The sequence below is a fragment of the Pongo pygmaeus genome, chromosome 15, assembly GCF_028885625.2.
Source record: "Pongo pygmaeus isolate AG05252 chromosome 15, NHGRI_mPonPyg2-v2.0_pri, whole genome shotgun sequence".
Taxonomy (NCBI): domain Eukaryota; kingdom Metazoa; phylum Chordata; class Mammalia; order Primates; family Hominidae; genus Pongo; species Pongo pygmaeus.
Window position 1 is genome coordinate 89,691,998 of NC_072388.2, and position 15,679 is coordinate 89,707,676.

The following is a 15,679-nucleotide window of genomic DNA, read 5'->3' on the forward strand; positions in this document are numbered from 1 at the left end:
AAAACAAGAAAAAGCTCCCTGTGTTGATCTCAAGTAGATGCTAAAATACTTGCTTCCTGTGGAGCAACTTCAGCAGCTAAGCTTCCTGTGGGAAAGCCCCTTTGGTATGCCACAGGCAACCCGCTGGACAGAAATCCTCAGGCAAGGTAGATGAGAGAGAGGACATTAGCGATCAGAAAAACTGCAAGCCTTCTGAACTCTGTAAATGAATCTAAAGCAGCCTCATAAACTCCGTGCCCGTATACTGAACACCTGGCTAGACTGCTCAGAAATACCTAAAAGACCTAAAAATGTCACCACAGGGACGCTCACAAAATGCTTCCCTTATCAAAGCACCTCCACATAATTAATTCAGTTTCTCTCCCATGAAGAAGAGCCCACTCATCCTTTTATCCACTTACCCACGCATCCACACACCCACCCATCCACCTACCCATCCATCTATCCATCCATCCATCCACTTACCCACCCATCCACCCATCCAACCACCCACCCATCCATCTATCCATCCATCCACCATCCACCTACCCATCCATCCACCATCCATCCATCCATCCATCCACATTATGCAATATCTATAATGTGATGCCAGGCCCTATGCTAACTTCTGGGGAGCATGGAGATGAATCATGCTAGTGCCTTTCCTTGATGAGTTCCCACCCCTGCCCCAGAGGGAGAGACCCAGAATGACCATCATCACAGTGCAGTGGGAGCAGTGCCCAGAGATAGGCATGCTGGGCTGCTACTGGAAAGCATCGCATGGGCTTCCCAGATCACCTGGCTAGAACCCAAGGATGTTGTGACATCTACCCCAGGGCTCTCCTAGATTCCATTTCCAATATTCTCTAGAGCTGAACCAAGAATATAGAGAAGGCTAATCAATGTTGACCCTAGTCCATAAGGCACATATCTTGCAACAATAATAACTACAATTTGTGAAGTTATCAACTATTAAGCTTCTTGTCCAAGAACAGCCAGCAAATGAGAGAAAGCCAGAACCTTGCTGCCTTGTTTAGCCAATTCTCCTTGAATTTCCCTTCAGTCCTGATTACAGGGGCCATGGGATTCGTGCATTAAGTTTTTTAAAAAGTGCAAACCCTGGTTAAATCTATTGCTCAGGAATCTCTTGTTAGTTACACACACAGGGTGACCAACTTGTCCTGGTTTGTCCAGGATGTTCCTGATTTTAGCACTGAAAGTTCCATATTCTGGGAAACCACTCAGTCCTCAAGAGATTGGGATGGCTGATCACCCTATATGCAGACATCATACCACACTTAAACTCAAGCTAGGACAGAAAGGGGAAAACGAAGCAAGATTGTGTACCCTATGCCACAGTGAGTGATACACACAAACACTACCATGCCACCCCTGCCTCCTGGAGCACCAGGCTTTATGCATACTGTGGGCCATGCAATGAAAGGTGCTCTCAACTGTTTTCAGGATGGCTTTTCTCAGTAGGATGTGAGAGCTTGCAGAAGAAGCAACTCAGATCAATTCAGCATCTTCAGAAGCTTTGCAAACAATATTATGTTCTTCTTCACTATACTTTTGTACAGGGCAAATGAATTGGTTCAGCTGCTTGGGTTGAGCTTACGAGTGTAGGAACAGCTGAGGGTCTCACATTCAGATGCAGCCACCCAACCTGGATGTCCTCAAAAATCACCTCTTTGGATCCACTAGAGAACAAATATGTCTGAATTCTGGTTGCAGTCATAATTAAGAGTTAACTTTCTTGTGCTATATCTGCAACCCATCCCTTCTTGAATTGTGTTTTCTTTTTAAACAAAAAATGCAAAACATTAGTATAAACAGAATTGTGGGGAGAATATTTAAAATACGTAGTAGAGAAAGTACTTCTCATCAAAGTAGTTTTAAATTATCCATTTACATTTAAGGAGTAATACAAATCATTTTCACTTACTTAAAATCTTTCCCTTAAAGATTTTTGTTAGGATTGCAATTTACTAGAATAGTCCTAGTTAATGTGTACTTGAAATAAAATGAAAAACATTCTATATTTCACACAAATTCTAATTTAGGTTAGCCTTCTGCAATATCATCAGTTAGGTTAGTGGGATTTTATTACTCTTTATTCCCATATGAACTAATATTTTAAAAATCTCTTTGAATTTAAACTTAAGCAAAAGATGAACAAAAAAGAATTCAGGCCAATGGAGCAGCTGTTATATAACATGAAGTTATACTGGCAGCTCAAGGCAGACCACCACTGTGGCTGTTTTTAGAGAGCCAGTAAGATGTGCTGATTTAAGAAAAGTGAAACAGATGTAATGACCACTTTCTTAAGCATCCATGTGTGGGTTTTACAAACTAGGACTGGAGAATTTAAAACTCCAAATCATTTGAAATGGAAATGCTTTCCACACTCCGTGCTGAAGAACATCAACAAAAGCTTAGCACAGAGACAGGAGATCTGTTTGCAGATGTCAGTTGGTACTTTTTGTCAATACCCAGACTGGGGCTGGCAACCTGAAGTAGCTACCGGCAAGCCTGCTAGGAAACAGAAATGAGACGGAAGAGTTTCAGACTCACTGAAACCACTGATCATGATTTCATGAAAAAAGGCATACGGACACCATGATAAATCAGTAGGCAGCCCCAGTTCTAAGGAAAGAGTCTAACGAAGCTTGTCAGGTATTGGAAGGCCTCATGAAATATTCGTAACTAAGTTTCTAATACAGTTCCAAGAAATCAATGTAACTCAGATATATTTAAAGTGACAGGATCAATACCAATGCTAGATTTCACATCTTGGGGCTATACTTCCAGACGATTTCATTTTTGTGATTATACCTGTAATAAGAATCAAATGAGGGCAGTGTAGTATGGTGGGGCAGGAGAAACTGGGTTAGAGTCAGGAGACCCTGACCGCACAGACTTCAACAGCTGCGGGACTGGCAGCTCCTGTAACTCCTGCGCCTCAGTCCCTGACCTGCAAGGGACATACTGCCTGTCCGTCTTCCTCACTTGTGTGTGGTAAGCAACAAATCAAATAAGGGATGTGAAGGCACGCTGTGACGCTCGAGCATTTTATAATTGCAAGGCCTTCTCCTAATTTCCTGAGAGGCACAATGACAGAGAGAAGCACAAGGTGTTATGGAACAAGGTGGGGGCGGGGAGTTTGCGGCTGACTGTCTTCACTCAGTATTTCAGAGACTTCCTGAAATCGGCCTTCTCATTCCTTAATACAAAAACCTGCAGTTTGACATGTTTTTTTTTTTTTAAAAAAAAAAGCTAGAAAAGAATAATCTCTTCTCTAGATGATGACAAATGTCTTTAATAAAAGACTCATCTCCCTTGGCATACAAAGTATCTATCTTTTTCAAGCTGAAATCACTTTATTAGGAATGAATAAAATGTGCCCAAATGGATAAACAGATTAAGAGTGCAGATTGACACAGCAACAAGTGATGTAGCAGGGTTTGCATGCTGTGTGTTCGGTGCTCAGGACGAAAGACTCTCAGGGGTAAAACACTGTTTACATAATCTTTATAAATATCTCTTCTTTTTATACTCATCATACTTTGGTGTCATTATGTACAGCCGAGTGAAAAGATGAACTCCCACTCACCTCTGAAATGCAAGAAGCGCCTTTCTCTGTAGGACCTCCTGCATCCCTCGCAAAGAAGCTAAGAAAAGGGTTCAATTAGTCAGTGGCATGGGAGATCAGGGAGTTTTGACAAATACAAAACCCATCACAAAACCTGTACATTCAACTGGATTAAAAGCAGCAATGTCTGAGTGCCTATGTGCCCAGTCCTGCACCAGGCCCTGGAGAGGATAGGAAACAGAGCCCAGCCCTACCCCTGAGGTGCCTGCACTCATTGGGTGTGACTGTGGAACAATGCCAAGGGGACAGTGTGAGTTGGGTGGTCACTCTTGGTACTCCCAGGCATATGGGGGCCATTTGCAAAAGACCAGTTGGGAACTCCAGAAGAAGCATGACTGCCCTCTCAAGTGTAGGCATATAACTCAGGGGAACGACAAGCTCTATGAGGATGGGGTGGGAGGGATGCAAGCACCAGCAGTGTTGATTTTGACAGCCTTGCCTTCAGAGTTCCTTCTGCCACTGAGAAGCTGCAGTCCTGGGCCACCGACAGTAGCTTGCTGCCTTGAAAGGCCAGCTTGGTTCACACTGGGAAATGGCCAGGACCTTTAACACCTTCATGTGAACACAAGGGATGGAGTAGGCAAACCCAACACTGATCATGGAAAATTAGCTCAAAAGCGTGAGGCCACCTTGCTGTGAATCAACACTTCCCCTGTGCAGAGCATGTGAGAAATGGCCCCTTAAACCTGGCTAGGAATGAAAAAGGTACTTTTTACTAGGGCAAGAGAAAAAGTCCTGGAGGAAACTGTTTATGGCTGGAGCTGCAAGAGGCCGTTACCTAACGCCTCCAACATGGCACCTCCCAGCCTGGCATGAGACTGAGAGCAGTGAAAGGCTGCCAGGGGGTCAATGTGTCTGGAGACCATGGCTAACTTAGAACAGCAGTGACACAGCTAGAGAGAACCTCAGAAAGGACCCAACTGACCCAAGAATGAAAGAGGAAGCCCCACAGGGTCAAGCAACTCTCCCAAAGTTGCAGGAGTAATGAGGGGTAGAGTCTGAAGAATTTACATGGGTTAACATGTGGCGTTAAATTTGCCCCTCACTCAAAGTCTACTATATCAAAAGCTACGTGCTGGGTATTGCCAATGTATCATGTGTATATGGAAAATTAGCAAGTAATCCATATTGAACAGTAATTAATATGCACAACTTCCCCAGGACCTTTGATATTTTAGGGCAGAGAAAAGAATTTGGAGTAATTTGTAAAATAAGTTACAACAAAACCATAAAGAAAAAAAAGAAGTATTATAAAAGCCAGGATAGTATTTCCTCGTAAGGGAGAGAAGGGAGTTTGTGATTGGGAGGGGCACACGGAGGGCTCCCCAGGGGGCTGGCAAGGTTCTAGCTCCTCAGCAGGGTAATGGCTACAGGATATTTTGCCTTATACTAATTCAAATTCATTAAATTATCCATTTGTTTCTGAGATTTTTGTTTTGCATTTGTGTTATATTTAACAACATGATAAAAGAATAGTAACAGTTCAGGAAAAGTTTGTTAAACTTTCTGCAAATATCACTGAAAACTTAAGTATACAAGATTTTTTCTTAGCTAGAATCCCATCCATCAGAACTCTAAGCATGTCCAAAATCACTGTGCCCAAGACCCCTAGGTGTCTTGTGAGCTGCTGCACTGCACATGTACGTATCTACAAAATTAAAATGTGCAAATGGAGAAGGGGCATTTCCTGACCAGTCAAGGGAAGCTTCCTGGAAGTGTCTGGCCCTGACTCTTCCACATTCCTGTACCTAAGATCCAGCATCCCTTCACACAGGACAGCCCAGACCAAGTGGTGGGACAGGGGCAGGTGCAAGGCTAGGTGGATGAATCATCCCTCAAAGCCCAGTGAGGTACCCAGTGCGCTACCAGCATAATGTACCTGAAAATGAGGCCTGGGAGCCCTGGCACAGGGCCTTCCTCTCTGCCCTCCCATTCTCCCATCAGACCAAGCAAAGAGGACAGCAGCACCAGGGGCCCCACCGGACGGCACACCAGAATGCCCCAGCTTCTGTACCCTCCTGAGACAGAAGGGGACTGTGGGAATCCTGCAGTGTAGACTTAGGCAGTCCAGCCCTGCAGCTCAGCAGCTGTGGGGGTGGGACGTCTCTCACCGTCAGTGGCCTGCAGACTGTACGTGAGCCCCAGAGCTAAGTAGCCTTTGGCCTTGAACTCTGACGTTTTCTCTCCCACATCAACGACAGTTTTGGCAAACTTTTCAGCCTCTTCCAACTGAAAAATGAGACAAGTTAAAAACAACAACAACCTGCAGAATTTCTAACATGAGTTCCCATAAGCATCTGCTGCCAAAATTGGATTTCTGATGAGTCACTTTGAAAATGACTCTCAAATCTCCCAATCCCACTCTGGTGATTCTGTTTTCTTTCTTGAGCCTCTCTAACAGTTCGCAGGATTCCTGCCTTGCTTTTTCTCCTTAAAGTTTTCCTTACTGCTTATTTGCCTTCTTTTCCAAAGTTGCTTTCATATTTGGTGAGGGTCTATCTTTTTCATCTTTATTTTTTACTGACTGGTTCTATAATGAAGTTGTGTTAGGTATTCAGAAGTTGAACTGAATATATTTGTAAAGAATAAAGTTCTTGAAATGTTTTATGTTTGAGCCTTTCTTTTTTTTCCCCCCCAGGATATAAAGAATCCATTTAGGCTTGGATTCTCTTTGCCATGAGCTGTTATAAATTTCAAAACTCCATCCACTTATTTTACAAACCACAACACATGTACCTTGTGCCAGCAGATTCCAATGAGAAAATGTGCACCTGTAAACTACACCCACAATAAGACCTGGTGCACAATTCATTAGAGGCAAAAATAGTAAGATTTGTTCCATTGAAGTATGGCAAATGTTGATGATATTGAAGTTGGGTGATAAGACACTGGAGTTCATATACTCTTGAGTTTTGTGGTATTTGGAAATTTTAATAATAAAAATGCAGGAAAAAATATACAGAAAAGATTTGTTACTCCTATATATTTTTTTTTAAAAAAAGAGGTCTATTTAAGGCATTTCAAGATGTATATGTTACAGTAATAAATAAAGCCAGAGCTGGGAGGAGGGCAGTAGTCACTGCTGGGAACTGGCATGTTCCAAATGCAAAGGTTGTGTCCACTCCTCCGCCTGCCCACTCCTGGAGCCGCCTGCGCCATCCCCTTGCCTGCTCACAGCCCCAAACTGTCAAAACCCACATGACCACACTACACCTTCACAGCTGTGCGTTTCAGGTGAGAGCCTGTGCTTTCAAAACATCTTTTCTACATTTTCCCAAGCAAAATGGAACTAAAGTGGAACACTCTTCACTAGGCTTACTTTTCTCCTGCTGGGTGAGAATACGTGGAAAAAAACCAAAGAGCAAGGATATAAGGGTGAACAACCTGAGTTTGTAAGACGCTTCGGTCTTTTTTGAGAAAATCCTTTTTATTGCTAATGTTGACATGAAGTTAAAGAAAAGAAATTAGAACTCTATCGTATGTGGCAATTATCTATACCACCATCTCGGCAATTAGACTGAGTTTTCTATTTCTTACTCAAATGATGTATTTTTTGAGGTACTAGAATTGTTACAAATCAGGCTATTGCCAAATTCAAATTTGAACAAGAATATTTGAAGAAAAATGCGTATGTGAAGGAAGAGAAATGAAGACAGTTGAACATATGAGCTGAAATATAGGGTGACTCCTTGCTCTACAGAAAGTGCCAGGCTCCCAGCCTAGGCAACAGAGTGAGACCCTGTCTCTACAAAAAAATTAAAAAATTAGCCGGGTGCAGTGGAGCACACCTGTAGTCCCAGCTACTCAGAAGGCTGAGGTGAAAGGATGACTCGAGCCCAAAAGGTTGAGGCTGCAGTGAGCTATGATTGTGCACTCCAGCCTGGGTGACAGAGCAAGACCCTGTCTCAAAAACAAAAACAAAAGCAAAAACAAACCAGGCTCAGCCAGGGATGCTAATTCAGTGACGTGTCTCTTCTCAGTCCCACATTGCTTGAATAAAGCAAGATGTATGGGAGTATGAATTATAATTCTATCTTATTATCATTATTCCTGAAGCACAATCCCATAGGAAAAAACCCCTGGAGTACCCCAGAGTACTCCTCAGTCCTTGGGGGGAGTGGATGAGGCCTGAGGAGGCCAGGGGCCCAGGCCCAGGGTCCGTGGCTCTACACAGTCTTGTCTTTGTACAGCTGATGAATCACCCTCGCTTTCTCTCTGTGCCTCGACATGAAAAAAATGGGCAGTCCTGGCCCAGAGTCCTCTGCAGGAGCAGGGAGGGGGGCGCCGCTACTCACCCAGTGCAGGGAGCCCATGCAGAGCTTGGCAGCGAGGAGAGGGATGGTGGCGTCGTCCGGCTTCAGGCGGATACACTCTTTCAGCACCTTCACGGCACGGGCAGACTTGGCAAAAGAAGATTATTTCCGTGAAACTCAAAGTGTTTGACAGAACCGAATACTACAGCCTTCTCAGAGGGGTTTTTGGCCAGGGTGGCCTCCTCGTGGGCTTGTCCAACTTTAAGCCCAAGCAAGCAGGGTTCTGGGGTGCATGAAAACCAGAGCCTACGGCTTCTGAGTGACTGGGGAGTACACTGGGTTAAAAGCCAGCAGGAATGCTTCCCTGGCACTACCTGAATTTCATTCCATACTTGTGTAGCTATTGGAAAATTAAGAAAAACATAAAGATGGTGGAAGTTTGTTCTTATAAAAGGTAAATATCCAATTTAAGGCACAGAATACTGTATTTCTGAATTCACTTAGCTCAAATAATCTTCTATCTCAGGCTTCATTCGCTAAATGGCCCAAATTAGCAAGAAAAACAATAGCTACGACCTCTGTTGAGTGTATACACAGCAAGGAGCGTGCCTCTAAACACCTCTGGTGTAGCATCTCATTCTCCTGATAACACATCTATGGAGTGGGTGCTGTTCTTACTCCATTTTACCGAGGAAACTGAGCTACTCAGTAACTTGCCTGGGTCACTCAGCTGGGAGGGCAGCACCAAGCTTCCATCCTGCCATTGGACTCCCTCAGCCCACATTTTCATCCAGTATCATGCACTGCCTAATATAATACATTGCTCAAGATAACCAACAGGTTTCCCCTCCAGGAATCAGCTTAACTCTCAGATGAGTGGAGGTATCTGTGTAAAACATTAGCTGTAGTTTAAGCCATGTCCATGACACCTGATGAAGTCACAATGACTGGAAAAAGACAAATATTTCAGAATTTTTCTTCTCAGTGATAAGTCCATCTTGGCTCCCCAAACAATTAAATCTGATTGTTCACTGAGAACGGACCACGTTAGTTTCCCAGAGTGACTCGAAAGACTTCCACAAAGTCTATCATTCCGTGCAATTCCATGACATTCAACTCTTTGGCCTTAATAGGATAGGCATAAAAAACTGCCCATCACAAAGGGGACTCACTTTTCCAGCAGCCATCAGGGACAGAGCAAACTGGTACCACAGGTGGAACTCCTCAAAGGCAAACTTCATGGCTCTTTCTAGGCACTGGTTGGGAAAGAAAAACAAATGCAGACATCTGAGAATCACTGGTGCCACAACTGCACAAGTGTGAGCTTGTACCTATGCACACTAAGGTAAGTCCCATAAAATCTGCTTCCCTTGAATGCTTAAAACATAATCCGCCACCAAACGGCTCCTATGGAGTCCCCACACAGGACGATGCACCATGCCGGTGGCCAGGACAACCCACAATTGACCAAAGCTGTGACAATCCCTGCCCTCGAGTAGCTTTGTATCTGGCACAGGAAAAGAAGCAAATACACCAACAACACAAAGACAAAGACAAACTCAGGGGTGCCCCCAGGGTGAGAAACAGGACTGTGATGAAGTGATCCCAGGAATCAGGAATGGCATCAGGGAGAATGGAAACTGAGCTGGGCCTTCCCCAACCCAGCATCACTATGAGACACCATCAAAGGCAGAAACCACAACTTCTTTATCTTCTCAGTACCGGTGCATTGCCTGCCGTGGTGAGTAATCTACAAACGGACTTCCCTCTCAGTCAGTGAGGAGCCTCTGGTCCCTGCACAGAGTGACACGATGACGTTAGAGATTTAGGAAGACCGTGTGGGACTGGGGTGAGCGGGGTGAGGTGGAAGACCTTGATGGAGGCAGGCCAGGAACAAAGTGGATAGAATGGTCCAGGGGTTTCAGAATCGAGAAATATGTCCGAGGTCAAATCAGCAAGGATGGGTCACCTGTGGAAACATGCAGGGACTGGGGAGGCACAGGAGGTTCCCAAAGTTTCTGGTTTGCATACCTGGGGGAAAATCCATGCCACAGAAGGCCCTTGTGTATCCACGAGTGCGTGCGTGTGTGTGTGTGTGTGTGTGTGTGTGTGTGTGTGTTTGAGAGAGAGGGAGAGAAGGGGAGGTGTTTTTTTTTTTTTAAGGAGAAAGGAAGAATGGGGAAGGAAGCTGTCATGAACGAGTTTGACATGGGAAATACTGAGTTCGAGGCATCATGAGGTAATTTACCAAAGACATTCTGGGACCTCAAGAAAAAGATCTAACAGAAGACAAACATTTGAGAAAAGAGCTGAAGTTACTGGAAGAGATCAGATCAGTCCAGAAGAGTATTCAGAGAGAAGGCAGTGGGGCCAGACCGTGGAAAGGGAGAGAAAAGGGATCTGGAAAGGAGGGCAAAGAAGGGAACTGGGTGGGAGGGCATGCAGCAGTGTCACGACATGGAGAGGGACCCGGGAAGGGGCCAATGGGGCCAGCGGCAATGGAGGCCAAGAAGCCACCGCAATCGATCGGGTGACGAGCTCTGCAAGTATGGCTTTAGGGGACATGGGAGGAGAACACAGGCCATGGGGACCGATAAGCAAAGAAAAGATGGAGATGAGGCATGAAGGAAGGATGTGTGGGGTGAAGAAAGGCTTTTTATCTATGTGCTTAATTTTTCATAGGGGCAACTCAAGCCTCTCGCTAACATGAGCAGAACGAGCATGCAGAGTGAAGACTCTGGGGAGATAAATTAGGTCCCAGAAGACTAGAGAGAGCCAGGTTCCCGGAACAAATGTATCCCTGCTGAGAGGCCTTCTCTTACAGAGGTAAGATCCTCCAGATAAGGAGGAGAGAATGGCAGGTGCTGTCGGGCCCAGCCAGTTTTCTCTGTAAAGATGGAATGAGGTGGGTGCTGGGAGGAAAGGAAAAGAATAATGGCAGGAGGTTTTAAAAACAACAGAGGCGGCTGGGCGCAGTGGCTCACACCTGTAATCCCAGCACTAGGGAGGCTGAGGCAGGAGGATCACTTGAGGCCACGAGTTCGAGACCAGCTAAGGCAACATAGCGAGACCCCCCCGTCTCCACAAAAAAATTAGTAAAAATTAGCTGGGTATGGTAGTGCACACCTGTAGTCCCAGTTACTCAGGAGGCTGAGGAGGGAGAATAGCTTGAGCCCAGGAGGCCGAGGCTGCAGTGAGCTGTGATCGTACCACTACATTTCAGCCTGGGCAACAGAGCAAGACCACCCTGTCTCAAAAAAAAAAAAAAAAAAAGAAAAGAAAGAAAGAAAGAAAAGAAAGAAAAACAATGCAAAAAATAGAAAAGGTTTAAACAACAACAAAATCCCCCTCCAACAAAGGGGACAGAAGGTTCACAGCAGGGTCAGCTCAGAGACTGTTGCAACCACGCAGTGGAGCCTGCACCACTATGTTGCCACCTTCTCTCATGCTGCTAGGTGGCCAGTGCAGGAGCAGAGGAAAATGATGGGATGCTCAGGATTCACGGACAGTCAAGGAAGGAGGGCAAGGAGCTGGGGACCTGGAGACAAGGAGCTGCAGTGAAGGTGACAAATGGGTAAAGGTAAAGTGAGGTGGTGGGAGAGGAGAGAGAAGAATTCTAGAATTTTAAATGATATATACAGAGGTCACACAGTAAATATCATGCTAGTTGGTTTACTGTGAAAAGCTGTTCTGACAAAAACATATTCTATTTAAAAGCAAAGTAATAAGCATTAATAAGCACCTAGTGCTTGGCGACGGCACAGGGTGGGCATCCGAAGACCTTGAGCAAGGTGAACATGGGCAATGTGTTCAGCTCAGGGCTGGCTGAGGGCCTCATCCTACGCCATGGGACATCGGCAGGAGTGGCTGGGCAAGGCCTCCAGGAGAGTCCTTTAAAAGCAGGGCATTCTCTGCCAGCACACACTTTGCCCTCAGCCCTGCCCCTTCAAAGCCGCAAGTAGAGTGGCCAGGAACACTGAGCAGAAAGAGAAAGCGCATGGCCCTGATGCCATGAGGCGCTGTAGCTGCTGCACCAGCCTCTCACAGGCTTCTTGTAGGGGGAACCAAATAAATTCCTCTTTGGCTAAGCCACTGCATGCTGGTTTTGTTAATTATATCTGAATATACTCCTCACTAGTGCAGACACCAAGCAGCAGACCTGGAATCTGAACCTGAACCCAGGGCCCTCTTAGCTGCTTTGCTGTACTGAGGAAGGAGTCACTGTGCCTTTAAGGAGCACAGCGGGGAGGGAGAAATGAAAGCAGCGTGCTGAGATCAAGTAGGTAAGACAGGGTGGCGGGAGAGACCTGACCCAGGTCTGGAAGGCATGGGCTGGGACTAAGTTGGGGAGGACAAGTGTGATGGAGGATGCTAAGCAGTGAAAAGCCAGCAATGCCTAGAAACTGACTTGGGGATGGGGATGAGGGACGATGGAGGAGGAGGAGGAGATGAGAATGATCACTGTGGCTGAAATGAGACACGGGAGCCGATATGTGGAGAGATGGTAGATAATCAAAAATAAGGATTGTTCTAACAGCCCTACTCAACCAATACATTGCAATAACACCACCAAGTACTTCAGTATACTTAGTAAGTACTTAAACACTAAGTACTTAAACATTTATATGTTTAAATGGTTTTTTTGTCCTCCTTTTGCTAAGAGGAATGATAAATATCAACTGTTTTCCTGATCAACAAAAGGAGCTCTGCAGCTGAAACAGTCTGTTCTGAATCAAAAAGCTAGATGCTATAAATAAGTATGCACCCTTCTTTTCTTGCATGCCAAAGGCTAACAGCCTCATTAAACTCTGTGAAGCACATTCACTGGAGGTCTAATTGATATAGAGCTGCGTTCCAGGTGCTACAGGAAAGAAAAACAGCCCCAGTCCTCATCAGGAGTAGAATCACGGGATCCTGTGGCTGGCAGATCACTTGGGGAGCATCTAGTTGAAGCCCTCAAAGGAGAGGGCCCTTGTCATTCTGGCTGCCTGTTACCTCAAAACTCTTCTGATTTTGGCAGGGGGGACGAGCAGGCACTCCCAAGAAGAGAAGCGATAGGAATGTGGCACACGCGTGGCACACAGACAACCAATCACAGGCTCCTGCCAGCCTCTGAATCTGCAGGTAGGGAGGCAGGGAAGGGGCCTCTGGACCTCGTTCCAAGCAACCTGAGTGAGCTGGGACCTCCCAAATTGGGGCAGGGCCCTTGTCTCCCTGAATCTGTTCCAGTCTCTTCAGCCTCTGTTGGAACTGGTGAGCCTAGCAGTGCAGATGGATAAGTTCCTTTTCTGCTTAACAAGTCCAGTTCCGTCACCTACAGCCAAGCCCTGAAGGTACGCCCAATCAAACGCTTCAGGCTCCTCCTGTGACAACCCCTACCTTCCAGCCCCCAACAAGTTGTAGAGTTTCTGCCTGAGAACCCTTCAGAATAGGGAATACACAACCTGAATGGCAGCTAGAAATACAGTATCAAGGTGCACAACAGATTGGGTGTGTGAATTCAGGCAAGCAATTAACCACTGTGTGCCTAGATTCCTCACTGTAAAATGGGAACTATGACAGTAATTAATACAGAGAGTTACTAAGATTAAATTAGTTACTACATACAATGCCACAGGAAATAGCTCCTCAGAAACAGGCCAGTGAGTACTAAACAAAGGTTAGCTATTATTCCTTTTTAAAAATTTTAACATACTTATATTAGGAATGGAAACACAACAAATTGTATCATACCTATCACTACCCAGATTCAATGTACGAAAACTCAAATTTACAATGCATTATATCAGAAATAAATATCTTTACAAAATATTTACAAAACTTTATGAAATGTTTCCTCATTTTAGAAAAGGATTCAATCTGAGACCCTTGAGAATAGGGCACAACTTTACAGAACTGGACCAGAATGTATGCTTATTTCTTTATTACTTTAACAAGTGTGGTAACACTTACTCTGTAGCCAGGCACTATTTTAATTACTTTACAAGCATTGCCTTATTGGGTGACCCTAAGGACCCTGCAAAGTACAAGGCAGGTAGGTCCCTTTATCATCATCCATTTGCAGGTGAGGAAACTGAGACGCAGAGTTGTTAAGGGGGTACACGGGCCTCAGAGTTGGTGGTGGAGCCAGATGGGAGTGAAGCGGTCTGGTTCCAGAGATTGAGCTCTTCACCACAACACTACTGCCTTTGAAACTTTAATTATATCGTGCCACTCACACTTCATTTAGCAGGCCCACTCATGCTGCAGAAAGCAAAGGACAACTAAATAAAAGGCCCCTAAAAAGGCCACATGCTTCTTGAACTGTTTCAGAGACTCAGCAATATTTTTTTTGCTGCTAATGGGGACCCTTGCTTGAGGCTACTAAGGACTGAGACCTTTCCAGCTAGTAGAAGTGTCAATCAACTTTACTGATGCCATGATATCCACCAGCACCACGGCAGCCAGTGGTGCCACGTCTCCAGCCCATCGCAAAGTTCTCAATTGACAAAGATTACATGAGTCTTGTGTTTCCTCTACAGGCAGCATCTCTCCCAGTTCCCTCCTAGTTTGGACCTCTTTCTCATAATGATAACAACTCACCTCCCATAACAAGCCATGAGGGTGTCCTAAAAAGAGTTAGGAAATCTGGGTCAATTACAAATTAGCCCTCCACCCCAATTCAGAGGTGTGTGAGCTCTGGCATCACAGCCAATGTCGCTGCCTGCCAGTGGGCTCTTGGCATCTTATGAGATACAGTGACGGCACCCCGGCTTTGGAAAAGTGCCCAGACAGCTTCAGATGCTCCTGAAATGCTGATGCCAAGCATGCTGCCTGGATATATAACATGTCCTCCCCTATGTCCGTAAACATGAAGATTACATAAACCCCTAAGCAGCTCAGGTCAACCATACCTCAACTACAAAAGGAGACTCCCTGCCAAAAAAATGCACCCACAGTAAAAAGGAACGTGGGTTGTCACTACGGGCATTCGCTATCCACAACCCTCGCCCCTTAGGCTGTTTGCTCATCCCAGTTCTGTTTGCCTATCCCTTTTTAAGAACCCAATTGTATGTGTATGTGACAGAGTAAAAAACTGCAGTTTTAATGTTGTGGGGAGACGGAGAACATAAAATAAAAGCATTCACATTTTTAATTTTTTTAATATTTATTTATTTTGAGACAGGGTCTTGCTCTGTCACCGAGGCAGAGTGTAGTAGCACAATCTCAGCTCAGTGCAACCTCCGCCTCCTGGGTTCAAGCGATTCTCCTTCCTTAGCCACCCGAGTAGCTGGGATTACAGGCGCCCGCCACAATGCCCGGCTAATTTTTTGTATTTTTAGTAGAGACGGGGTTTCATCATGTTGGTCAGGCTGGTCTTGAACTCCTGACCTCAGGCAATCTGCCCGCCTCAGCCTCCCAAAGTGCTGGGATTACAGGCTTGAGCCACCATACCCAGCTGCATTCACATTTTAATAATGGTTCCAGTGAAAAAGACGCATTGATGAAAATGGACTTTTCAAAAGATGGCAGGTGTTCTGTGCATGGGGGACATATAAGAGAGTGCTTTAATCACTCAAGCCCAGCTCGCAGGGCGTGAGGACAAAAAGAGCAGTCACATGGTAAAGGCACTGGTTCGGGGGCCAGGCTGCCTAGGCTTAATCCAAGCTCCTCACTCCCAGCCACGGGGTTGTAATGGGGGTTAAATGCAGAAATACATGTGAAATGCTCAAAAGAGTGGCCCACAATGAAGGCTATCGATGGGTTGGCTTTTATGAAACAAAGCAAGAGTAGATCTTCAGGGTTCTGAAGGGCA

At 45.3% G+C, this 15,679-nt stretch overlaps 1 protein-coding gene across 10 annotated transcripts in view; it reads right to left on the reverse strand.

Moving 5' to 3' along the window:
- The window catches only part of TTC7B (tetratricopeptide repeat domain 7B), a 292,264-nt gene that overhangs the window by 121,814 nt on the left and 154,771 nt on the right, over positions 1–15,679 (reverse strand). For all 10 annotated transcript variants that reach the window (XM_063651994.1, XM_063651990.1, XM_063651993.1 and 7 more), the window contains 4 exons: positions 9,057–9,140; positions 7,927–8,031; positions 5,743–5,860; positions 3,593–3,650 (listed from right to left, as the gene is read on the reverse strand). In XM_063651994.1, the coding sequence (XP_063508064.1) occupies positions 3,593–3,650; positions 5,743–5,860; positions 7,927–8,031; positions 9,057–9,140 (365 nt within the window). The remainder of the gene's footprint in view (positions 1–3,592; positions 3,651–5,742; positions 5,861–7,926; positions 8,032–9,056; positions 9,141–15,679) is intronic.